This window comes from Chenopodium quinoa, unplaced genomic scaffold, assembly GCF_001683475.1.
Source record: "Chenopodium quinoa cultivar QQ74 unplaced genomic scaffold, ASM168347v1, whole genome shotgun sequence".
Taxonomy (NCBI): domain Eukaryota; kingdom Viridiplantae; phylum Streptophyta; class Magnoliopsida; order Caryophyllales; family Amaranthaceae; genus Chenopodium; species Chenopodium quinoa.
This window is the reverse complement of record NW_018744239.1, coordinates 1,289,709-1,317,082: the sequence shown is the minus strand read 5'-3', so window position 1 is coordinate 1,317,082 and position 27,374 is coordinate 1,289,709. Positions and strand designations below refer to the sequence as shown.

The 27,374-nt window shown below is 36.5% G+C and overlaps 1 protein-coding gene across 2 annotated transcripts; it reads right to left on the bottom strand.

Moving 5' to 3' along the window:
- Nucleotides 1–18,027: 18,027 nt before the first annotated feature.
- On the bottom strand, nucleotides 18,028–25,749 carry LOC110694095 (endoplasmic reticulum oxidoreductin-1-like). 2 transcript variants are annotated; one of them, XM_021871254.1, is made up of 11 exons: nucleotides 25,375–25,749; nucleotides 25,129–25,275; nucleotides 23,834–23,968; nucleotides 23,367–23,622; nucleotides 22,931–23,041; nucleotides 20,103–20,221; nucleotides 19,501–19,605; nucleotides 19,211–19,413; nucleotides 18,754–18,877; nucleotides 18,269–18,450; nucleotides 18,028–18,154 (listed from the first exon to the last, which is right to left on the bottom strand). In XM_021871254.1, the coding sequence occupies exons 2-11, from the start codon at nucleotides 25,249–25,251 to the stop codon at nucleotides 18,136–18,138; spliced, it is 1,377 nt and encodes a 458-aa protein (XP_021726946.1). In that variant the 5' UTR covers nucleotides 25,252–25,275; nucleotides 25,375–25,749; the 3' UTR covers nucleotides 18,028–18,135. The 2 variants fall into 2 exon arrangements, with proteins under 2 accessions (XP_021726946.1, XP_021726947.1); XM_021871255.1 differs by having other exon boundaries at nucleotides 23,834–23,965; nucleotides 25,375–25,746.
- Between the last annotated feature and the right edge of the window lie 1,625 nt (nucleotides 25,750–27,374).

The window sequence follows — 27,374 nt, the reverse complement described above, 5'->3', positions numbered from 1 at the left end:
AATATATGAATCTAATTTTTCATATCATTCACACAATTAACCATGTCATCCGGCCAACTAAACATATCATCTAGGTTTGACACTTACAAATATCATCAATTCAGTTAGAGTCTGTTCTCATTTACTGAAATGATTGGAGCTAAAATGAACTGAATTGAACTAAGCTGAAATGAATATTTTATTAGAGAGGAAAATTAGGAGCTGAACAAAGCTGAAATGAATATTTTATTAGAGAGGAAAATTAGGAGCTGAACTAAACTGAAATGATTGAAGCTGAACTAAACTAACCTAGAAAGAAATAAATCTAAACTAAGAAAACACACCAAAAATAAAAGAAAAGAGAAAAAGAAAGATACCAAATCCAAAATCTCCCCCAAGCCAGAATCAGACAATGTCCTCATTGGCTCGGGAACTAGCCCAACATAGCTAGTCCTGATCATCCTCATCCATGTGGCCAAAACCTGCACCGCCACTGCCACCTGCACCACCTGAGCTACCACCAAAATAATCAGCATGAAAATTCCCCCCCGCCGGTCCCCCGAAAGGAATGTCCTGGCCGTACCCATGGAAGGCAGAATAGTCAGTGTAAATACCATGGGCAGTGGGATCCCTATCGTATCCCTCGGGTGGAGGCTGGAACCAGTCAGGGTAAATATCATCGTCGGGAATGTTGCCCCGACGAACATAATCATCGTACATAGAGCTCTACCATGGTTCCTCTCCAGGTACCCTAACCTCTGGTCTACACAGCCTACCATCCTCCTAAGGTTAGTGTGAGAATGCTCGATACGTCCTAAGGTCTGACCTATACTCTGAAGGTCCCAAACTGGGACAGAGTCAACATGGGGGATGGAGTGAGACATGCGAGGTGGAGAAAATGCCACCTCGGGCTGAGGCTGAGGCTGAGGCTGGGGTGGTGGAACTGGTGAAGGTACTGGTGGTGCTTGCCCCCTAGCGTTGGCAACTAAAAGGTCATATGTGTAAGATGGTTGCCCTGGGGGAAAGGCGGTCAAGTCAAGACTAGGTAGGGGAAAGATGGGCAAAGGCTGCTCGGTCCCAGTCCTAATACACTAGTGGGGTGTCTGCTCAGTATCCGGTCGTACCCACCCCAACTCCTCAAAATACTTAGCAGTCATATAGGTATCTGGTCCACAGTTAGTCATTTGATGGGGTCCATCCTAAACAAAACCGGCCTTTTTCACAGCTATCCTAGTGATAAGGCCTCCTATACGATTGGGGGTGCGAGATTGGGTACTGGCCGTGGCATGTCTGCTCAAATGGTGAATAATGTACCTACCTATGTTCAATTTCCCAAACCCAGACACATAGTGACCTATAACAGCTAGTTCGTTAGTTTGGGCGTTATGGGGCTCGTTCCTACCTAAAAAACACAAACCCGCAAATCTTTGCCAGATTTTTGGGACAGGGTGATGAATAGGTTTGGTACTAGCATGTTGGGGGTCGGGAGTAGGCAAACCAGTCAGAGCATGATAAATGTCACCCATTTTGTAATTAGCATGCCATTGGAATGGTAATTCAGAATTCAATTCAAACAATTTACAAAATTCCACAAATGTTAAACTAATATTTCTATTGTTCAACCTAAAAATTAAATTCGGCCCATTTCTACTATTTACAACTTTTAAAGAAGACAAGAATTCACAAGTTAATTCACGGTATGTAGGATAGTGCATATCAACAAATTTTCTCATGCCTATGTCATTAAAAAATCGTTTCAGAAAATCATACAAACCATACGATTCTAAAGTAGGGCAGTGTAACCACCGTGAAGGAATTACCTCGCGCCCGACTAGGTGTTCTAGCCGCTCCTTTTGCTCCTGGCTAGCAATACGGATCGTCGGCCAGTACGGGAGTTGCAAATCCGGGTCATACTCCTCCCTCGAACTAGAACTCCTACCGAAAATAGATCGAGCCCTCTTTGAAGCCATAGTAAAAATGGGTATGTAAATATATTTGAATGGAATTCGAAAATTTTGATATAGAAATGTAGAGGATGAAGAGGGGATTAAAAATATGTAAAAAGTTTTGAATTTGGTTGAGGAATGAAGGAGAAAACTTAGAGAGAAGTTAGAGGAAATTTGAGTTTTAGAGAGAGAAAGTATGGAGGAAAAGGAGAAAAAAATGAGGAAGAATGAAGGAAGACGAAGAATAAGACCCGGAATATAGGCGCGCCAGGTTGGGCGGATCCTCGCCCGGTCGGGCGATCTGGGCTGTTTAAGATATCTCGTTCTCGCGCCCGGTCGGGCGCCATACCGCCCGGTCTGGCGATCTGTTACCCGAATTTCCTTCAACTCTCGCGCCCGGTCGGGCGATCTTACGCCCTAAATTTGATTATCTCTCGCGCCCGGTCGGGCGGTATTCGCCCAATCGGGCGAAAAAAGATGTCCGTAAACGTCAAGTCTCGCACCCGGTCGGGCGGCCTTCGCCCGGTCGGGCAAAAATTGAGCTTTTTCCACCCTTTCTCTCGTGCCCGGTCGGGCGGCATTCGCCCGATCGGGCTCGAGGCTAATTGGACGATTTTTTTTGCTTCCTTCTTTTCTTCAATTTTTGGCTAACTCTTTTCCTTCAAAACTATACAAAAACTCATAAAACTCATTAAATTCCCTCATCTCTTCTCTCATAAGAAAAAGAAAGAAAAACTAGTCTAAAAAGCATTAAAAATACGGGTTGCCTCCCGCAAAGCGCTGGTTTATCTAGGTCCCGCACGACCTTCTTACCAAGTACAATAACTAGGACCCTTGGCCTAACGCTTGATCGAGCGGTTTCTCACCCGGTCTAGCGGTGTTTTGGCTGCGACGCGGCTTCCTGACATGCCCTGTGGAACGCCAATTCACTTTGTCTGGTGGATCCTCCTTGACTTGGATTGGGAGTTCTTCAATGCTACGCACTAAAGATCCTTCTTTGATCAAGGGTTGCTTCAAATTGTCATTGCATTTACACTTGCAACTAGATCCGGCGGAACACTTACCGTAGGCTCAAATTGCACAACTTGCTTGATTGATTCCACCTTTTCATCCTCAAAACCAAGACCGACAGTGTAGAGGGCTCTTTCTATTGCATCAACTTCCTTCTGCCATTTGTCTATCTCATCTGAAAGGGATGCAACACAAGATACCGCCTCCAAGGGATCTTTTTCAAGAGCTTGGGGCTTGTTAGAATAATTATGAACCACATTAACACTAAAGCATTTCTCCTCTGTCATGGGGCTTTTAGGGGTATTATTAAGATTAAAAAATAAATTATCGTCCCCTACTGATAGTGTTAATTTACCACTTCTCACATCTATAATTGCTCCTGCAGTGTTAAGGAATGGTCTACCCAAAATAATCGGGGTTTGCATATCCTCAGCCATATCAAGAACAACAAAATCAATGGGTATATAAATTTTACCTACTCTAACGGGGACATCCTCTAAAACACCTAAGGGGTATTTGAAAGAACGGTCGGCCATTTGTAGAGTAATATTAGTAGCTTTTAATTTACCCATATTCAATTTGGAACACACAAATAATGGCATAACACTAACGCTAACACCCAAATCACACAATGCATTATCAATCATTAGATTGCCAATATGAAAAGGGATAGAAAAGCTACCCGGATCTTCTAATTTAGGTGGAGATTTATTTTGAAGTACGACACTATACTCTGCAATGAAAGCTACTGTCTCTACCTCACTAATAGACCTTTTTCTTGTCAATATTTCTTTCATAAATTTTGCATATGAAGGAATTTGTGTGATTAATTCGGTGAAGGGAACTGTTACCTTCAAATCTTTTACCATCTCCAGGAACTTACCAAACTGCTTATCCAAGTTTGTCTTCAAGTGACGATTGGGGAATGGAAGTTTGATAATTGGCTTTGGAGCATTATTGCTCTTATCTGGAGTGGCCACCTTCTCTGGAGTCGTACCCTGCAATGTAGAAGTAGATATATTAGTATTATGCTTTAGCCCTGCAGGGCTATTAGCTACATTGTCAGGTTTAATGGAATCAAGATTAGCATTATTTAATAAAATAGGTTCATCAACTCTGGGCATAGGGGGCCCTTAATAGTTTGAACCACTCCTTAGAGTAAATGCATAGGCTTGATCCGTAGGCTTGGTCAGCTGTGCTGGCAGAGCTCCCTGTTGGCGGGCTTGTAGAGTAGTGGAATGTTGCGCAATCTGATTATCTACAATTTTATTATGTGCTAGAATTGAATCAATTTGGGCATCTCTACTCTCCATGTGCTTCTGCATATAAACTAGCATCGCTCTAATTTCCACCAAAGTAGGGTCGGAAGATGAGGAGGGTTGTTGTGGTTGGTTCTTCTGGCCAGCATTGGGATGGTAATATTTCTACTGCTGTTGTTGTGGCGCCTGTGGTTCTTGTGGTGGTGTATTTTGAACATTAGTACTCCGGTAGGAAAGGTACGGGTGATTCCGATACCCAGGATTGTAGGTGTTGGAGTATGGGTTATTCTGCCTGTAAGCTTGAAAAGCATTAACTTGCTCCACGAAACTCCTGCAATCTTGTTCCCAATGACCTATAATTCCACAATTTTCACAGAAAGCCTCATTAGCATTATTATTAATTGCAGAAACATTAGATACATTAGCAGTGCTAAGATTATCTAATTTTTGGCAGATAAAGGTCAATTGATCTTGCAAGAAGGATACAGAGTCAACACTATGCTTCCCCTTGTTAGCAAATCCTCTAGGATTCCCATATTGGGAATTATGTATCGCCATATCTTCAATAACCTGACCTGCATCATCAACATTAAGATTCATAAATCTCCCACTAGCGTCAGAATCTAAAATTATTCTAGATGAATTTCCAATGCCATTGTAGAAGGCTTGGATTAACTGCCATTGTGCCAAATTATGGTGGGGGTATTATCTTTGTAAGTCCTTGAACCTCTCCCAAGCCTCATATAAAGTTTCATCGGCTTCTAGGGCAAAGTTCTGAATTGTACTCCGTAGTATGGTTGTTCTCTCTACAGGATAATACTTGTTATAAAAATTCAAAACAAGAGTTTCCCAGTCAGTTATACCAAGTGCAGTTCTATTTAAGCCATTAAACCACAATTTAGCTTTTCCAGTTAAAGAGAAAGGAAAGAGAATCTCCCTGATTTGGTCTTGTGTGACCCCGGCTTTCCTGAGGGTATTACAATATTGACTATAGTCGGCAATGTGAAGATTTGGGTCTTCACCCTTAGCTCCACTAAATTGCTTCCTCTTTATCATCGTTATAAATTGGGGTTTAATTTCAAATTGTACCCTATCAAGAGCCGGAGTGGGAGTGAGATGTGGAAAATCTGTAAGCTTTGGTTGTGAGTAATCACTAAGCTTCTTTGGAGCCATCATCTCTGATTCTAGATCTGATGATACCTCTGAATCGCTAGAACCAGTTAGAGGATCGCGGTGATTATTATTATCACCAGAGTCCGCCATAATTTGCTTGTAAAGGTTCTTCTGTCTATGAAAGGATCGTTCGATCTAAGGATCGAATGGGATGTACCCTGATCTGGAACACGTGGGCATAAACAAAAAAACTAAAAGCAAACATGAGATTTGCCTCAGAGAACTAACGTTCTCTGAGACAAAAAGAAATAACCTAGACTACAAAAATAATCAGAAATAAAAATAAAACAGTTTCCCCGGCAACGACGTCAAATTTTGACAGGGTAAAGTCGTATCCCCAAATCAAAAGTAATACCTAAATCCTCTAACTAATGTAGATAAGGAAGTAGGATCGAATCCACAGAGAAACGAGTCTTTCTATTCCTAATTAACTAATATAATCTAGATTATGAGGTAACCAATATATATATTTGAATATGAAACTAAACTACGAAGATTAAGAGTAGGGAGGAAACCATGAATAAAAGGATCTAGGGCATAGGTTCACCAATAAATAATATTTCAGGGTAAAACATAATAATCAATCATCAATGCATACATTAATCAGATCATAAAGGGCTTTCGCTACGTATTATAATCACACAATTAATTTACCGGTATTAAATCTCATCTTTCGAATCTCGACTTAACCATTCATAAATTAACCTGCCTATTGAAACTAGACCTAAACATCAATTCTCATCTGTCGAATCTCGAATTAATATTGTCAAACTCATGCATAAAAGATCAGGCCTAATCTAGTCACAGAGCATTAACTCAATCAATAGGAAACTAATCTAGAATTGACAATCAACAACAATAAATTACCCCTTCATATTATTTATGGATCCCCATAAACCCTAGAAATAAAACTACTCACACATAATAAAAACTAAACTAATCAAAGCAATAAAACAAGACATGATCAAAGGAATAAAATAAATAACTAAGATTAAGATTAAGAGAAGAGAAATCGTTACCAAAATAAATATGGAATGAAGAATAGATTAAGAACAAAAGTATAAGAGAAAGAAACTAATCTAAAAGCTAAGTAGAGAGAGAAAATCTAAGAAAATAATTAAGAGAGTAAAGAAGAGAGAGTAAGAAGTTCCTAAAATCGTTTTACGCAGAACTATTTATACTCCGTACGAATCCTAAACTAAAACAAACTTAAACGACGAAATTAACCCCTAATAATTACACGCGCCCGATTGAGCAAGGCACCGCCCGATCGGGCGCGCCTTTTTTCTCATCAGTACGCTTCTCGCGCCCGGCCGGGCGCGTCACCGGGCGCCGACCTTTGCTTCTCTCGCCCGGCCGGGCGCCAGCCTTTTTGGTCGGGCGGCTCTCTTGGGCCACTATCTGGACTACTATTGGGCTCCAATTCTTCGGGCCAATCTGGGTTTCCTCTTCGGGTCTTGAATACTCGGTCCAAATACCCCGGTATCACCTATACCGAGCCCTTAATCACCGGTTCGATGGCTCTAACCGGCCCTGGTCTATAAAAATTGGTCGTGCCTCTCCAATGCTCGTGATTGCTCCAAAATATCTCGGAAAAATACTCCAAAAGTGCAAATCCCTGCAAAAGTCAACCAAATCTACGAAAACACTAGTAAACACCAATTAGTAATAAAAGTGGCTCTAAAGATCCAAAAACACTACTAATTATGACCAAGGGACGGGGGTAAAATACTATATGAAATAGACACATCACAGCTGCTGCGGCAGAATGTTTAAAACCCTAATTGCACCCATTCCCTATAAATAGGGGCTTAATACGAGGCTTAAACACACAGATATTAACCTAAAACTCTGGCAAAAATCTTGTGAACTTGTGCTAACAAACCCTCTTGTCCTAAACACTCACCCCTCTTAATCTTTGTTACTACGGTGGAGATTCCCGAACAAGAAGGAGTCCATAAGTGTTCTAAACGGAGATCTAGCAAAGAGAAGTGGTAAATTCCCGAGCACTTGGATAAATCACATTTACTTTTCTTGTTTAAAAGAACCTTAATCAATAAAATAGTGTTGTTTGACCACTTTAAAAGGATATTTAATTAATTAATTCCACATAGTATCTTGCATTAAATAAGATTAGTATTGAATAATTAATTGATTGATTGATCACTTAAGACAAGGCGAATCTTGTTTATTTTTTTGCTTCCTTCACGAATTTGAATTAAATAAGGGAAATTCTCAATGGTAGCCTCATGTTTTTTCTTTTTCTCAATGGTAGCCAACATTTTTTTGGATTCTCAATGGTAGCCTCCAACTATTTAAAAGCTGCAACCGTAACCTTAATCATGGTTTTCCGTTAAATTTCTGTTAAAACTAACTTTATTATAAATATTTTTTTATATTTATTTTTATTATAAATATAAACCAAGGTTAACTTTATTTTTATTATATAAAAAAAACGAAGGTTAACTTTTAAAAAAAAATATATAATAAAAAAAAACCACCCCGGCCTCCTCACACCACCGTCTCCCCCTCCCTTACCGTATGCTGGTGCCTGGCCAAACCTAGCCCGCTAGCGGCCGTCCAACCCTCACCGGAAATTCTGTCCCAACACCACAACAACCACCACCCCGAGACCCCACCCATCCCTTCCACGGTTCCACCCCTTTCCCCAAAACCTTAACTGTCTCTCCCATTTCTCCCAAACTTGATCAAAAACTAGGGAGAGAGCTTCAGATTCGAGAAATTGAACGTCTTAATTTGAATTTACAATCCTTTTTCAATTTCGAAATTAGTATTAAGATTTCCAAATTAATGAGTGCGCGACTTGTGGTGGGTGAAGGGGAAGGGGGTCGGGCCTTCGAGGCTCATAGTTTGGGGAAATGAAGGGTGGCAGGCTGGCAGCCATGAAGGGAAGGAGAGAGAGCGAGAAACGGGTTTATTGATCTTGAAGTTGCCGGAGATTTTGTGGCGAGGTAGCGGCGGTGTATAGCTAACCTTAGAAATGGGGTTGCAGACCTCGAAGTTGAAGGGATGGAAATGGGTCTGTTGGTGAGTTTCCAATGGTAGAAAGGGGTTTGGAGGAAGAGAATTGTGTGGGTGTGGCATGTGGCTGCCATGACCATCTCCTCAAAGGAGATACAGTGAGAAGGAGGGGGAGAGGGTGGCTGGGATGGTGGGTATTTGGGGGAAAGATCGTGACAGCCATGAAGTGAAGGAGAGAGAAAAAAATTGAGCATAGTTAAATGATTTTTTTTTAATTTTTGTTTTTTATTTTAAGAAAACATGGTTAAATGCTCTAACTCTAGTTACATTTAACAGTTACTTAACCTTTTTAAGTTAATAAGGTTACGGTTGCAACTTTTAAAAAGTTGAGGGCTACCATTGAGAACCAAAAAAAATGTTGGCTACCATTGAGAAAAAGCAAAAACATGAGGCTACTATTGAGAATTTCCCATTAAATAAATAATAACGACTTTGCAATGTAATTCCTACGTGATTGATACATGTTAATAAAATTAACTAACTTATTTTTAGGTATCGCGTTGCATATATTGTTTGGTGATGAAATTATGAAAAAGGAAGAGCTAATAGAGGCCGCACTAGGGCTAGAATAGCGATTCTCCTTTAAAGGGAACATTATTTTAGTACCCTCGCTCCCGAACTCATTTCTCGTTTATGTAGGCCAATTTGGGCTGGGTAAACTTAAGATTTGTGCTAATTATCCCATGAACTCCACATGGGAGAAAGGCATGAACAAGGTTTATGAGTTTTCCCAAAACTCATTGGCGACTCCTACTTGTTTCTTAAAAAAAGGCGTAATGATAGAATCAATTCTAATTCAAGGTCCCCGAAACAGTCAGAAATTCAAATCCTAATACACCCTAACAAGTGTAAAGTCCTAGGCTTTTGAAGGGCCATCGGCATCTAAGGAAGGATCCCCTACGATAGGAACTCCCTCCTTACACTACCCACCTAAACGTACCTTGATTCCGAATATTAATCAACACTTCGCACTTTCAAAGTTCAATCATGAATACACCTTGCAAATAACATAACCATAAGGTTATCACAACATAAACTCAAATCTAATGTGCATGGACTATAAAACTCTTTTAAAATAATACTTTAATATAAAATTATAGCTTTGAAATAGGTATTTGTATTTTAGAAAACTAACCATGAAGAAGATAAAAGAATAGATTAAAGAGAAATGAATTTTTGTTGGAAAGAATAGGCAGAATTTGCAGAGGCCATAAATCCTTCAATATAACTCCAAATTGGGTGATTCTTGAGCCTAACCTCAAGGATTTTTTAGAGAAACAATCTTCTGGGAAACATTAATACCCCAAAATCTGACCATAAGTGCCCAAAAACTGGATTCAAAGGTATACGGGATAATATTTGTATGAAAAGAGGAAAAGAAAAGTATGAAAAGGTTTAGGGAAAAGAAGAATAAGAGAGAAGAAGAGAATTGAGTTTTAGTGTGAAGAATATGAGAGGTATGAAATAGGTTGCACTGATACGGATACGGGGAAAAAACGGGTACCGATACGGGTATGGGATACGGCAAAATCAAAATTTCAAAAAAAGGGTACGACTCGGATACAACAAGAAAAATCAGCAAAATATATAATTCATAAATTTTTTTTCATACAATAGCATAATATTTTCATACAACAACATAAAAATTGTAATTATAGTAAAGAAATTAAAATCACTTACTCTAGGAAAGTAGCAAATGAAGATTTTAATCAGTGAGAAAATTAAAAGTACGTCGTATCTTCTAAAACATAAAAAGAAGTAGGTGAGAATTAAAAAAAAATAAAATAAAAAACATAAGCTATCACATGATTACTATAGTACCAGTCCAAAGGAAAAGAGAGAAAGTATGGGTCAATTGGTCAACAGTAAAAAAAAATTCTGTAAAAATGTAAAAGAATCACCAAGTATTTGCTAACTATCACACACTACCATCTTTACCCTCACCTACCCCACTCCCCTATCATTCTACCCCTTTCTTTCTCTGTCTTTTAATAATTCAATTGCAGCAAGCTACAACTGCAACAACAATGGTGTTTGACTCACGAATTCAAGCAATTTCACAGGTGTTTCAGATATTCGAAAGTTGTAGGGTTTTTGAGAATTGGGGGAAATCAACAATCAGGTATATTGATAGGAAACGTCAGAATTTGGCCTTTTTTGTACCCGATACGTTTCCGATGAAGATGCTAAACGTCCCCAAATTGCCCTGGCATACCACTTTTGAAGGGGACGGTTTGGGGACGTATCTTAGGCGTACCCGTCCCCGATACATTTCGGGTACGGGAAGCGGCTCTCCATTGGCGTACCCGTGCATCATTGGGTTTGAAGTGGGTATTTATAGGATCATGAATGAGAGAATTATGGTAGGAGAATGTAGGAAGAATTATGGGAAAAAGAATTAAGTAAATTACTTGGAGAAGAGAGTTAAAGAATTGTGGAAAGTTTAATATTAAGGTGATTAAGAATAATTGAATTAAGGAAAATGTGTTTGTCATGAAAATAATATGGAAAAAGAGATTACTTGGGGAATAATCAAAGATGAAATAAGGTAGGAAAATAAGATGATCAAATCTTTGTGAGATGAAAAAATAAAATTAAGGAAAATAAGAGATTTTAAGGAGATAATTAAAAATACAATTTACTTAAATAAATCACCCAAAAATCCATCATGGTGGCCGAAAATATGAGCTTAGAGCTTTCCTAAGCTCATATTTTCGGACCTCCCTTTAGATATTTAGGGAAATAATTTGCCAGTTTTAAGGAATTAAAAATAATTGTGTAAATAAAATATTGTATAAAATAATTAATTAAGAAAATACCAATTATTCACTAAATAAATTCACTAAGAAAATAAGATTTTCTAGTCTTAGAAAACCGAAAATCATAGCTTATTATTTAGGAAATTTGGACCTCCTAATTAAATAAATAAAATATAATTTTTTATTAGTTAAAATATTCGAAATATATATAAATATTCCGGTTTTTAAAATAAAATAAATGGATAATAAATCTTATCCAAAAATAATAATTGAGTTTTTCAAATATTTTTAGCGCCAAAATTCAAATATCATTTTGGATCCAAAATTCAAATAGTAAAATAAATTACTAAAATACCCTTTTTAAGATAATACTAATTAATTAATTAATTAGAAATACGTTTTAAAAATACGAGGTATTACAGATTTGGTTGTTGAGAAGAACCCTTTTGGGAAGTCAGACCTAGTGGAGCAAGGTGGCTCTAAGGTAGCCAATGCAGTGGTGGAGGTTCCTGACTCCCTTGATCGAGGTGCTAAATGTAGTATTCCTTGAGTCCCTTAAGGCTTCCCCCACCGCTGGATCCTCAAGTGGGAAGAAACGGGTCAAATCTGTGTTCACCAAGGACTATAGCTTTACGGAGGACTATAGCGACTGGGATCCTGCATACCTTGCCTATTTGAGGAACAAATACCCTCATGACTTCCCTCCCACTAACTGATCTTGTAGCGTAACTATTGCTAAACCCTAATTGTTTATTGTGATTAAATTTTGCTTTGGTTGGTTTGAATTTATTTTGATTTGGTTACTATGTCATTATTGTTATCCATCATTGTTGAAAAGCATGCCAAATCTGAGTTCCTAATACTGTTTTATGGTTGATTATGCCGCTTAATTTTGCTGGTTAGTTGTTTATGTTGTTGTTTGTGTTGGATTGCCTTTAATTAGGCTGGTGGATTGTGGTTTTTGGTACTTTAAGTAGCCTGCTGGAGTGCGTTTATGTATGATTGTGTTTCATGCTGGATTATGTTGGATGGTTGTTTGTGTAGAAGGCTAGATTGTGTTGAATTATTTGTGTGCCTTTTCTTAGTCATTTTAGTTATTGGCCAAGGAACGCAAGATTGATGATTGATGAGCTATTCCATGTAGCCTATACAGTCCCATTTGTTGCCTAATAGTTGTTGCAAGTTAGTGCATGTGCCTTTGTGGATGAGTCCCTAATAAAGGGTTATGTGTGTGTCAAAATTCCAAATGATGAAGGGACTCACTTTGAGTTGGATGTGTTAGTTAATTTTGCTCCAACAAGTGCCTTTTAAACTTGTTGTTGAGGTAACAACAAACAACATCTCACTGAAACAAAAGTAACCTACCTGATGGAATTCATGTTGAAGCTGCAATTCCATAATCATTCATTTCAAATCAAAAAGTTACAATTAAGGGTCCCTTTACCTAATCAATAAATAAACTAAAACAACAACCACTGACATCATCACTTTTTCAAATTGTACACATGTCAAGTTGTGGTTAAAATTTTTCCCGCCTAAATTAATTGCTGACATCATATTTTAATTTTAATTTTTTTTACCTTAAATTATTACAATAGTTTTTTTTTTGTTTTTTTTTTTTGAAATAATGTATTATATTATATTCTATATATTATATTATGATGAAGTTAAGAGTTACTATTTGGCTTCAAAATATAAATACTACTCCCAGTCAAAGAGTACTTCGTATTGCATAATTTACTTAAATTTATACTCTACTTCAAAATTAGTTAGATCTAAATAACATTGTTATTAATGGTTATATTTTTATAATCTATCTCACACGAGGGACATATGTAAAATAAATATTTATTTCAAAGAACTTTTTTATGTCGTGCATCGCACGAGGCTTATCTAGCCATTCATTACATGACTGCCTAAAAATAAGAAAGTTTATCCATCAAATTACACATAACCAAACCATAATAAGCATTAACAAAAAAAAAAGCTTACTTAAGACAAAAACATGTTGTGATCCCTTGTTTGGTTATGTGTGGAAGTCATGTTCTAATTGAATGATGTTCAAGAGTTGTACCTAGTCTGCATCCACCTCCATCTGACTGTTGTCTGCATTGTTTGCATTGTTCTGATTCGTTGGAATAAAAAGTGTGCTGAGGTGGTCAATTCCCTGTTGAATGAGTCCCTTTTTAACTTCCAACAGCTCAGATAGCAGACCTGGGTATTCCAACCTTTTCTTGCCCATATGAGGTGTATTGAAGTTGTTGCCCTTTTATTTCTCCAGAATCTTTTTTCATTACTCCTTGTAAAGTGATCCATGTGTACTTGTTCAATATTGGATCAAACCACTTATATGGTACATATACTTTCTCTATTAGTTCATCTATTGTAGTGGGGAAGGAATGGTATTGCAAAGATTGCATGACCTTGAACAGCCCAAGATCTTGGACATTAATCTAGAGATTGAGCTGGTTGAAACACTATTTGAATGTTTAAACCATTAGTAGTACATGCTACAATGAATTCCTCATCCCTTGGAATCTGATGTGGCATTGCATTATCCCATTGGATGAATATGTCTCTAGAAATACTAGGATGCCATTGCCTGTGAATTATTGGAATGATGTTGTTCATGAGCATTTTCCTGATTTCTTGTTTAGTCATACTTTGTACTGCCTTAGTCTCAAGGACCTCTGCATCTATATTCTTGTTTTTCTTCTTAGCCCTTTGTTGGTATGTAAATGAAAAAATTTCATACTTACCATCATGCAGCATATTTCCATTGATGTCATACAACGGCTTATCAATCATTCCCATAAACATAGCTTTTATTTTATATATCTCTTGGATTGTTGACATCTGTTGGGGTTTTCTTCCTTTGATAAGAGGTAAAACCTCCTTGTTTTAGGGTTTATATAGAACCATTTTCCATCTATGTGTATTACTCTTGCATGTCCATGAAAGTTAGATTCCCAACTGTTGGAATTGGGTGAATATGCCCTAATGCCCACTTCAATCTTGCCACTTTGTGATTTGATGTCAAAGTTCAATGGTTGGTGCTTGTATGTGTTCTTAATATGCCCCTTTTCTTTAAGTTATGGAGGAATCTATGTGACACTTTAAGAGCAGCTACATAAACTCCATTATGTTGTCCTTTTATATAATGGCATTGACTGCAACCACTCATTAGAAATATCTCTTGGCTTGGGACCAGTTTTTCCAAGTTTGTAGCTCATGACACCAGTGACATTCCTTGTGCTATACTTTTCTTAAGAAATTAAATTTCCATACCTTAAGTGATGTACTTCCGTGAATGCCATATTTGAGTGCCATTTGTGACAGAAAGCCTCTTTTTAATTCCCTACCCTGCATGTTTAACAGTATGTCATCAACCATTTGTCGTTTTTGCTGCATAGTTAACTGCTTCCTAGCTACTTGTCACATGTGGTACTTCTTGTTCTTTTCCTTCATTGTTATCTCCATTATCTTCATCATCATTGCTACTATCATCATTGCTGTACTAAACTGGTCCCTCATTTAGTAACTGCTCTATACCAAAAAAATCTTGATCAAAGACATCTTCCATGTGTTTGGTGTCCTTTCTTTCCTTTTTTTTTTTTTTTTTGCAGATTTAAAGGATGGTGATGAAATTTTTTGGCTGCTCAAGTTTTTGTGAAGTGGTGATGAAGCGGAACCCTAATGTTGTCCTTAGTTTAGGACTAATTTCATATTAGGCAGTTAATATTTTGACTATTTATGGATGTAATTAATGGGTTTCTTTTGAACAAACTTAGATGTGTATTTAATGTCCATGGTGGGTCGGCATCTCTTGAATATGAACAATAAATGCTGAATGCCTTTTTATATGTGGCTGATTTTGGTTGGAATTATCCCTTTGAGGGAAAAATTTGTAGTGAAATTGCAAAAAAAAATTCAAAGTTTAGTTGAAAATATAAAATTTCAAAAAAAATCACCAAATATTAAGAGGAAAAAAGGACATTCCCTCTCCTTTTGGCTATGCTGTTCAACAAAATGAAAAAAATGGACCACTAATCTCCCTCCTTTTTCCCACTTAATTAAACCCACCCCCATTCCCTCCCAAAAAAAGGGGACCACTTCTTTCCCTCCTTTTTCCCACTTATTTAACCCCACTAAAACTTAATTAAAGTACACTAAAAATTTTGCCTAGGAATCTGCAAAAATCTCCTTTATTGCAGATAATAGTGGGCAGAGGAAGTATATTATTAAATGATACCCCATAAAATCATTTTGAAAAGTCTTACCATAATTCGTTGCTTGTCGCAAACAATATAGCTCATATACTAACATAAATTGAATATAACTTTTCAACTTGAACTGGAGCTTGACACGGAACAAGCAAGGTCAAGCAAGCCTAAAGCTTTATGGGTCAAGCTAAATCAAGAAAATTGTAAGCATCAGATAACAATCCTACAACTCCTTATTCGGTGTTACGGTAAAATCGGCAAATAATCTACATGACAATTAGCGGTTTAATTTAAGTTTTCAACCTATTTATGTACATGGGTTGGCATGAAAATTAAAGGCGTGTTTTTTCAACTTATTTTATCCGTTTTTAGTGCTTATCAAGGACGACACAACACTCAATATCGAGACTTATAATAAAAAGTCAAGTTAGATAAAAATCAACACACCATAAGCAGGTGAGTCCGGCTACACTGACTTAGACCCTGAACAGGTGGGGGCAAAACATGCCCAATTATGGTTGGCTATGCATTTACAAAAGGTGCCTATGTAAATAAAAAAAGGTGTCCATATAATTTTCATACTAGAGCATAACCAATGGTTAACCATAAGTCCATAACCATTGTGGTTATCATTTGTTTTATTATTTTCTTTCTCTTCAACTTTATTTGCAACAACTTTTATTACGGAGTAATCATTTTATAACTCATGTATTTCAATAGTTGCCTAATAGTTATACATTATAAATGCATCGTGACCATTGATCATTATAATGTGTGCCAATACCTTACATTGCCATGTCAATAACTATTAAATGGACGGGAAGTCTTACAAAAGTGGGAATAATATTTTATTTAATAACCATTTTACAATAACCCATTATAACTTAAACTAGGCTATTATTTATTTATTTATTTTTTGGTGGTTAGAGAGCCAAAAGGGCGGGGTGAGAATCGATCCCAGAATCTCCTGAAATCGGGAGAAAAGGTCTAACCACTTGAGTTATCCCTCACTCTTGTCACTGCTCCTTTTTCTCTCTATAATTGTTTGTAATATATTTACACTACTCTCTCTCCTAATAACCATCGTAAATGCCGTTAAAAAAAAAAACATCCTAAATGGTAACCCATGTGAAATTTCATTGTTCACGTTGGCTCCATCCACATGGTTTTGTTTTTTTAGTGTGAAAGTTACATAGAGACCATTTTATTACATAGAATGATAGACACCTCTTAGGGGGTGTTTGATTCGCGAAATATAAGTATGAGGTATGGGTTAAAAATGACTAAAACCCATACTAAACTTGACAAACGGGTCATTCGGGTCGAGTCAATTTCAAGGTAGTAAATATTCGGGTCGGGTCAATTTAAGTTTTGTGTCAAATTTGGGTCAGCACTTCGGGTTAAGTTCGGGTTGGTCAAGTTCGAGTCGAGTCAATTTAGGTTGGGTCAATTTTTAGGACCAATTTCGGGTTAATTTCTGGTTGGGTCAATTTCGGGTCGAGGTAATTTGGGTCGGGTCAATTCGGGTTGGGTCAATTCAGATTGGATCAAGTTTGGGTCGGGTCACCAAAATATATTCACTTAGAAAAATAGTTGGAAAAATAAAATAAAATCGTAAAGAAAATAAAAAATTGTGAGTACCTATGACTTAGGAAAGAAAGAAGCCCTAAAATAAGTAATTCACCATTTCACCCTATTCAATTCAGGAATCGGGTCACTTCGTGATGGGTCAATTCAAGTCGGATCACTTCGGATCAGGTCGATTCGGGTCAATCAATTCGTGTCTAAATCGGGTCGGGCCACTTCGGTTCGGATCAATTTCGGGTTCCGGGTCAATTTCGGGTCGGATCATTTCAGGAATCGGGCCTTATTCGAGTTAACTCCAATTCAAGTCGGATTTGGGTCGAATCGGGTTCGTTCGGGTTCGGATTAATGATTTCGGGTCAAATTTTGGTTCACGGGTCGGGTCATTCAGATCAAGTCACGATTGCCAGGTCTAACCTGTACCATATGTTTGGTTGTCAAAAGTATCAATTTTAAACCTATAAGGTATGGGGTATTGAAACCTTTGGAGGAAGGTGAATTTAGCCTATTCCATTCTCTTAGGTATCGATAAAAGGAGGGAATAGCGAGAGATCTCATTCCAAAATTGAAGCAAACACATGGTATTAAGTATCAAGTTCCTACTCGATACCACCTTAACTTCATTCCTAATTCCAAATTCATTCCAATGTCCCCTTATATTACATAGACCTCTTGTAAATGCATGAACCATAATTGGGCAAGTTTTTTCCCCCTCCTGAATAGTTTCACGTTAGCAGATTCGCTTGAATAATGAAGTCCAAAGTAAATAAATTAGTGTACAAAATATACTAAAGACTCACTACAATAGTTTAGTCCATTACATTTTTAGTTGGAGGTTGTGGTTCATAATCATGTCGCTTTGGATTTTAGTTTAGACCCTCTCAAGTACGAAGTATTAATGGCTACTCTAACAACTTTTACTTAATTTTACATGTCAAATCAAGAGATAATGAACATTCAACTAATGTTCACTAATATTATTATTATTATTATTATTATTATTATTATTATTATTATTATTATTATTATTATTATTATTATTATTATGTTAATGTACAAATTTTGGAAAATTCTTTACAACATGTATATTCTTATAACTACAAACTCTACTCAGCTTAATGATGGACAAAACAAAATTGCCGCTGAAGATTTTATCACATCATGAAGATTTCTTTGACCTGTAAATCATTTCTCTAGTGTTAGTAAACTTAGCATGCATAAGAAACCTCGTCTGAGTATATATAAATTGCGTAAACAAGCCTCCAATTGGACAATTCCTGTAAGACAATCACCTTAGATTGTTCACTGACTGCCATATTCTCTGTAGTGTGCTGACTTCATGAGAGGGAAGTTCTAAAACTTGGCCAACTATCTTGTTAGCAGAAGGTGCCATTTCATGCACCAGTTTGACTGATTCCGAAAGCCGGTTAAGCAGGTTTACCAGTGCAATCACTTCATTCCTTTGCAATTGCAGCTGCACAATAAAGAAGCACAAGTACAAACAATTACCAATCAGTGCTTTTCTGAAAGAATTCACAGTATGATCAGACAGCAATGGAGGGAAACTCGGGGAAAGGGAAAAATTAGAAAGAGAGGGGAAGGTAACGTGTCATCCCTCCAAATCCTTAAAACTTTGGAAGTACTTCGGTTTATAAAGGGAAAGGAAGTTGAGTACTTATGATTTCCTTCCCTTCCCATTCCAAATCAATATTCAAATAAGGGAAAAGGAATCCATTATACATAGTCAACTAAATAAAAACCTATGATAGTCACTCACAGATTGATTTAAATGGTTGTCACCCTCGACTGAAAGTAGGATCTTCAGCGCTGTGCCAAGACCAAGAACTTGTAGTTTACCCCATAATCTACACTTTTCACACCCCACACAATCCATCAATGCACTGCAAAATGTTTGCGTGTCAGTCAAGTTTCATTAACTAGCATAAAGAGACGGACATGAAAATGCTGAGACAGTACATAACTATTTACTCCCTCCAGACTTAATATTTTTAGTTAATGAGATAGTACATAACTACATACTCCCTTTCTAAATGTTTGCGTGTCAGTCGAATTTCATTAACAATCTCGAATCAGCTAATTTAATTATGAATTGTTAAAACAAGAATATGGCGGACCAAAAAACTCGGTCCCAAATATTATGGTCAATATTCTGCATTGGCAAACATAAAAGTCAAAGTAGAACAATTTAAAAAGAGATTAATAATGTGACATGCCTTATATTTCTAAACTGCATTTGAAGCTGCTGCTTCAATTCAGGCCCACTTTGCCCTTGCCACAGCTTAGCTTCGTCAAATGGAAGTGGACATGCAGCACGAAGCTTCTGATTATAAAGCAATTGTTTCAGTAAGGACTGAGTTTTTAAGTCATCTTCATGATTACCAGTGTCATACTCAGCTTGCTCCAAATAGTCTGATGCCTATACCATTCAGATAGGTGAAGCTTTAGAATGCTGATCTGCACTTCAATTATTCTCTACAAAACTACGTTCTCTAATCAAACATACCTTTGTTACAGCTCTGAGCACAAAAAGGAAAGCAAAATATAAATTTCGAACACGTTCTGGATGTCTCAAAACTCGATCATGCATTATGTCAAAATTCTGTCCCCACTGAAAAAAATAAACAAAAAACAAAAGATTTCAAGATAACACATTACTGCAATAGTAGCCAATATTAATTAAAGAAGAATCCCAACAGCTATATAGGTCCTTATGGCCATATTTGACATACCTTTTATGTAATACTCATTCGATGCTTTAACACAGAGTAAATGTTTTCTGAGGTCAATTATTTGTTAGTTATTGTATTGACATTCAAAACTGACTAGAATTTCATCAGTACTTTGTAGTGACAAAAACTATCATCAAATTGGTAATTTGTAGTGACTGAGAACAACAGATGAGAAAATTTCCGAGTGGACAGGTAATATGGAAAGGAAGGAGCATGTATTAAAAATCCAACTAGGTCAAGTGAAAATTCACTGTGGGTTCAATGAATAACAAAGGCTGGGGATGTTTAGATTGGCATAAATTATGATGTTTTTCTCCTCCTATAATATCATTTAATAGAAAAAAATTAAATTTCAGGTTGGAAGAAATTATGATACCGTGTTGGTGGCTTCATCAAGGAGATAATCTGCAGCAATGTGAACTGAAATAGATGCATGCAGACCAGAAATCAATTTGTAAAGAACCTTCTTCTCTTGGCACATCTCTCCCGATGCATCTGCACACAAAAGGAATATGCTCATCCCTCATTAAACTATCGATTAGAGCATATATATATATACACACACACACACCACAGAAAAATACACATAGGAAACTGTTGGATAACAATACAGTAGGAAAAGGGAAGGAGAGAAAAAAGAGAGAAGGGAAAGGGAGGGGAGGGGAGGGAGAAGATTAACTTCCATTTTCCCTTCATATCTCTCTAATAAAGGAGGGATTTAGTTCATCAAAAGGGGAAGGAAAATGGATCCTTCCAATTCCCTCCCCTTCCCTCCTTGCATTAGATATCCAAACAAAGGATGATGCATCCTTTTCTTTTCTCTTCTTGTACCTCCATTTCTCTCTATCCAACTATTCAAACATAGGATTAGGCCCTGTTCTCATCAGATTATTTTTAGTTCAGTTTAGCTCTAATAAGTGCAGTTCAGTTCAATTCAGCTCCTAATTTCCCTCTCTCATACAATATTCAGTTCAGTTCAGTTCATAGATTTCAGACACAATTGGCTGAATAAAGCATTAATCTAGAATGTATATTAATAATAACCGGTAAGTTGTGATCAAAGGCATTTTCCAGTGTCTGCTGTTATTTACTCTCTTCCCCAATCACACAAAAAGTTAGGGAATCCCCCCCACCCAAAAGGGGGAAAAAAAAAAAACTATGGTGTCTGGCAGAATTCAAACTTACCCAACAGATTGTAAAGTGTCTGTACACAATAGGTCATTGGTCCTAACACAAGAAATATACATGGCTACTACTCTAAGATACAGAGATGGAATTCCGCATGAACCCTAAACGCCAAAAATTAGGATCAATGATCTATTCCAGATGAACAATAAACGCCAAAGAGCAGACTTCCAGGACAATAGGGAAATGCATCAGCTTAATTAGCATAAATAGTAGTGACATGCAAAGCCAAGTAGGATTAAATTCCATCAAGGATCCTTCTATAACCAACAGATACTACCTAAGATAATTCTGAATGCATCTACCAAAACTGTACAACCATGTCAATAAAAATCTGATCTCCTTTTCATATCTTCCTATGTAACAATGTTGATAAAATTACGCATGATGTGTGTCTTGCACTATAAGAAATTTCAAACATGCCACAAATTTCCATGTTCTTTAATTGTGAAACAAAATAGAGATATAAAATGCAATATGTATAAATCTTGTATTAGTATAAATCCCAACACTAGAAATACTTGACAAGGAAAGGGCACACTAGATTAATTGAATCAGTTCAATGAATAAGAAGTTTTCTACAGCAGCAAACAAGGTAAAAATCTTACTTTCTAAGATACAATCCCAACATGGAAAGGCTAGAATTCAAATTGAGTCTTTTCCAGTTTTGGTTGACATGTACATAAACTGGAAAAATTACAATAAGTAGCCTGACAATAAGCACTTAATAACCTAGAAGAAAAAAAATTACAATTTTAGTTGATATGTACAACCAAACTCAAATGATGTCTGGGATTCATTAAGACTTAAGAGCCAGTGATACCACATGTAAATTATGAGACTTGGGTTAAAATGAGGAGTTGAAATAACATAGATAATGGTATACCAAAACAAGATTAACAAAAAATACAAAAGAAAGAAAAATAGAAAATTTTGATTTTGACTCCTTCCTTGGGAGCACCTTACTTCATTACTACCTACCACCATATTCTATCTTATCATTATAAGGGCCACAAGATACTATTGAATGTATCACTGCTGTTTCTGTTGTAGACATGAGAGGGGGAAGAACTGAAATTGAGGAGCTGCTACAGTAACAATCAAACATTCAAATTCACAAGCGGATAACATCTAGTTGTGGATCCTAATCCACAATCTTCACAAAACACCAAGGTCTTTAACTTAATATTTCAAGTGAGCTCTCCCCATCAGCGTATGTTACTGGTTATCTAATAATATGCCCCTAATCAGCAATAGATAATTGAGTAGTCTGACATTCTGACAACAAGCGCTCGACAAATTTGAAAAAAAAAAATATACAAATATAGTTGATAAGTAGTACTCCCTCCGTTTTTAAATACTTGCTCCATTTCTCCGTGCGCGGAGTTTTAAGAGAAATTGGAGAAATTAATAATATATGGAGGTAGTGGGGTAGATGGAAGAATAATAAATTGTAAAAAGCAAAAGTAGTGGAGAGGATTGGAGGAGAGAGAATATGTGGTGGGTCTACTAGGTGAGAGAAATTAGTTAAATATTGTAAAAGCTTTCCAAATAAGGAAATGGAGCAAGTATTTAAAAACGGCCGAAAAAGGAGAGTGGAGCAAGTATTTAAAAACGGAGGGAGTATGTACATAGTTATCCTAACTCAAAAGATACCTAGAATTGTGCAAATTATGAGTTTATAAATAAATACCAATTAAAAAAAAAAAAAAAACAAAAAAAACAAAAAAAAAAAAAATCATAATTGGAACTTTACGAAATGATAAGACCCAAAAGATCTTTTTAAGTGAAACTGAAGATCAAATGTTGATCATGCTAGGATCATTGTATCCTAGTAAGACTAAAATATTGAATGGAAGTAAATAAAACAAGACTACTCAGTTTTCTCATGCACACCAGTCTATTTCAAATTAAAAGTAGCCTATTTTAAAGAAAATTAAGCCCAAGTTCCAACTAAGAATAGTCATTTCATATACATTTAATGCTAGAAACTTATGAATAAATGAAATTATCACTTACATCTTGGGCAATTTTCTGAATATATCGCATCCCATATTCTCCTGGCTGAAGGACCTGTATAGCCCGTATAACGTTCTGGGTTGAGCAGTAGGTTTACATAGGTCATTTCACCTGAAACCAAGAAACAATTGGTTACTTAAAAATCAAAGAAAGGATATCACAGTAACTTTCACATGACATATGAATTTCAACATGAAAATTTCAGTCAAAGATAACAACACAATTAGTTAATCTTATTATGATCAAAAGAAGAATCCAAAACAATTACAGTGCACAGTCAACTCCTTAACAAAATTATCTCTCAGAATAAAAGTGCTTCAACATTAATTTATCTAGCCCTCTAGAAGATTAACATAGGAAGAGGGAAGAAAATAAGCAATGTGGAATTTTTACACCTTAATGAAACCATGCCAACCAACAAAGAGAGGGAACTTACTGTTATCAGTCTCATCATCACTTGTCCACGGATTATCAACCTCTGCCCAGCCTCTGAACACCTTTTTGTCTAGTGTTCGGTCAACTATAGCTTGGGGTTTCCCCTCTTGGCACATCAAATCTTCTTTCCTGAGGACATTTGATGGCTTTCTAAAAGTTTCTGGGAATTCATTTTCAGGACATTCACAGACACTGCAATCACGTAATTGGCACATCCCATCATCAGGCCAGAATGGACAATTGCACCATAATTTAGCCTATCAAAATCAAAAATGGTTTAAAGTTAACAGATTTGTTTAATATGAGCCTCTAAGGAAAAGGTCAAGATTAACTACTAAAACTAGAAATTGCAGAATTGCAATGAAGTGAGGTTCCCTTGTCCTCCCTCAGGGACTTAAGATGTGAACTTGTCAAGACTAACTATGAGCAATAGCGCTCTATATTTTAGCCATAAAAAATGAATTATACCTTGAAGTATCTGAAAAAAGGTGTAGTAACGAGCTCTTGCAGCAAAGGATGCAAAACTTCTTCATTTAGAACACTTACTGTCTCGTAATCACAACAACAATCCTCCACCATTCCCGTAAATTTACATGACTCCTGCTTAAAGACAATCAGATGTCAATACCATTTTTCTAATGATATTTATGAATGATCCCTTTAACATAAACTGAAAACCAAAATGAAAAAGCACAGTGACAAACTATGATTAATTCTACAAGATTTGGACGATCAACAAAGGAACTATCCTTTAATTTTTAAGGTGTATATAGTTTTTCAAATTTCAAGGATTCAATATAAAAAAAATTCAGCAGTATTTCCCTATAATTTCTGCCGAGGATTGGATTTGGAATAACTTAGATACATACATCAACTAAATTCTCAAAACTAATACAGCTACTCTATAAGGCCTATGGGCTGTGAGAAACGGCTCACTACTAAAGTCCTAATCAAGGAGACATGGAGAATACTCACACATAATTAAAATGCGGCTTTATCCTAAATGTTTCATATTATTAGCAAACAGCAGTTAATGAATGAGCAAATTTATAAAAAGAAATGACAACAGAAGACTAAAAATAGTTTCTTTCCTTCAAGTACTGAAAAGTATTAGCACTATAATCCAATTCATTCAATCCTAATATCCTAAAAACACTTACAGAACATTGTTTCTCAAACCCCTCCTCCCCCCATCCCTCTTTTTGGCAGAGGTAATAACTACAATCAACAACATTTTAAGAAACCCAACGGCCCGTTTAGTAAGAAGCTATACATCATGGAATGGCAATGATATTTTTGTATATTACCATGGTAAAAGAAATCCCTCCCCAATGTGTGTTTTTCTTCATAAAAATCCATTACCACTCAATAACACGACTCGTCCAAATTCATTTAAATCAACTCCAATAGTCACAGGCCTCACAACATTGTTTGGAATTTTCTTGCATTATAAAAAGAGAAACCACTCTTTGTCAAGATTTCTTAAATATCCTGAGCAACCTACCGAGCACCACAATGATCTTATTTCAGGTATAAACGATTACTAACAATTCCAACAAAACACCACTGATCAATCGTATAAAATTGATCATTCAGTCATTCCACATCTCTAATACCCACAAATATCATTATCATCATTCTTCAATCTCTAACAAACAAACCCCAATTCAATTTAAGCAAAACCCATCAATAATAACATGCATTTAAAGCAGAATTCAACATATCATTGCAAAAATTAATAAAAAGAAAGAAAGAATATAAACCTGTTTGCAACGATTGGATTTCCAACTAGATTTTGTACTCATTGCAAGAATAATCGCCATTAAAGCTACCATTGTCACCCATCGCCATCTGATTCCACCCTCACTCTTCTTCTTCCCATCCATTAAAACCCCAATTTTTGCTTCACACTTTCCAAAAAAAAAAATTATAACCCAGTAAAAAATTCACTAAACAAGTAAATTCAGCTACAAATTTTGAAATATTGCGAAACTTAACAAAATCAATACCTTAGACTTGCGATTTTAGGCGAATTTGAGCAATTTGAGCGATGAATTGAAGCAACAATTTGTGAAATTTGAGGGGAAAAATTGACCATTCAAATGGTTGATTGAGAGGAATCCAGCGTTGAAAACAATGGAAAAACAGTAAAGGGGTTTGGGTGTTTTAATTGTAAACGCACATTGATTTGATTAAATGCGAAAAATTGAATGTGATTTGATTTGATTTCAGTGAAGTGTAACGATACTACGAAGAAAGAATGTATGTAATAAAAGAAAATTCAAATGTTGTGGAAATATGAGAAAAATGACGTGCTTCGACCAATCACAACTCAAGGTTTTGGCAAGAGTTATGTTTTGACTCAAAAGATTGTCTACTCTTCTAGATTCAAATGTTTTTTTTTTTTTTTTTTTTTTTTTTTTTTTTATAACGAGCCAGCTGAGTGCCGAGGGTCGGTAGTGGTAATCATAAATTGTGTCGATCAATGCTTAAAAAATCAGCCCATTAAGTCATGCCATGTCAAAACTTGGGCCAAAATACTTTACCTAAACCCAGGCAAATTATAAGATGCATCATGTTGCATATAAATCTATGTGAACTACTAATTAAAATATTCTCTCTCTTCTCTTTTCTCCTCTACTTTCCTAATTTCTAATTTCTCTCTCTTTTATTTTCTCTTTCCTCTATTTTCTCTCCCCTCTATTTTTCTCTCTATTTTATTTTTGGGTTTTTCTCATTTGTACCCATGTGGTTTGATGTTTTCTCATTTGTACCCAAGTTTTTTGATATTTATCATTCATACTCATGAGGTTACAACAATTTATCGCACATAACCAATTTCATTAACTAAAATGATAATCCTCTATTAAGTGAGCAATTAAAAATAAAATATAACTAACTATGGTTAATTACCATGGTTAATATAATAAAAAAAATAAAATTAATTAATAAAAAAAAAGTTGCAACTGGTGGAGGTGGGGATCGGGTTGGGCGGGGAGGGTTGGGGATTGGTCGCCAGGGGACGGGGAGTGGCCGAGAAGGGGCGGGGGTTGTCGGATTTGGGTGGAAGGGGGATAATTTGGGTCGAGTTTAGGGTGGGGAAGGGTGGAAACGGGTCGGGGAGGGTCAGGGGTTGTCGGTTTTGTGGTCGGCGGACGGTGGGGAGGTTTGGGGAGGGGTCAGGTTGGTTTGGGAAGGTCGAATAGGGTGTTTGGTGTGGTGGTTAGGGTTAGGGTTTAGATTCGTAGGGGGTTTTGGTGGTTGGGGAGGTTGCGGCAAGGGGTGGGGGGAGATTGTCATGGTGGGGCTGGTTGGGGGTGGGGGGAAGTTACCGGGGAGTGGGGGAGGTGGCTGGGGTGGTGCGGGGGCTGGGGAAGGTGGCTGGTGGTGGGGTTATTTTCTGTTTTATTTTTTATATCCTTTAAAACAATGGTTTTATTTTTAATTGATCACTTAATAGAGGATTATCATTTTAGTTAATGAAATTGGTTATGTGTGATAAATTGTTATAACCTCATGGGTACAAATGAGAAATTTCAAAAAACTTGGGTACAGGTGAGAAAACGTAAAACCACATGGGTACAAATGAGAAAAACCCTTTATTTTTTCTTTTTCTTGAATTCGTTCATCATCCTTTTAATTGAATTCTTTCATATTGTTGATCATCATAGGTGTAATAATTCCTTCATAACAATAGATTAAATTCAAATTTTGTTTTCTTCAACCTTCAATTTGAAGCTTTGTTAATGGAATTTTTACAATGAAATAGTGAAGCTAAAAATGGCGGCGTCGTCGAATAGAAGGTGGTTAAGATGATGGTGTGTTTATTTTCCGACGAGATTTTATTATCTAAATCACCATGGCTAGGTTTTAGTTTCAAAATATGTAGCTTTCATATTCTTATGATTTTTTTAGTGATAATTGTGTATTTTTGTTATGAACAGTTCTGTATTTGATTATGTTTTAGCATTTTGAACATTTTAAGTTAAAAATATGAACGTATGATACG

What these genes read in the sequence shown, in the direction of transcription:
- LOC110694095 (XM_021871254.1), bottom strand. Translation starts at nt 25,251, where the DNA reads ATGGATGGGAAGAAGAAGAGTGAGGGTGGAATCAGATGGCGATGGGTG. An exon ending in AATCCAATCGTTGCAAACAG is followed by an intron (nt 23,969 to 25,128) that starts GTTTATATTCTT and finishes ATTGTCTTTAAG; the next exon opens with CAGGAGTCATGTAAATTTAC. An exon ending in TGCTCAGAGCTGTAACAAAG is followed by an intron (nt 19,414 to 19,500) that starts GTATGTTTGATT and finishes TGAATGGTATAG; the next exon opens with GCATCAGACTATTTGGAGCA.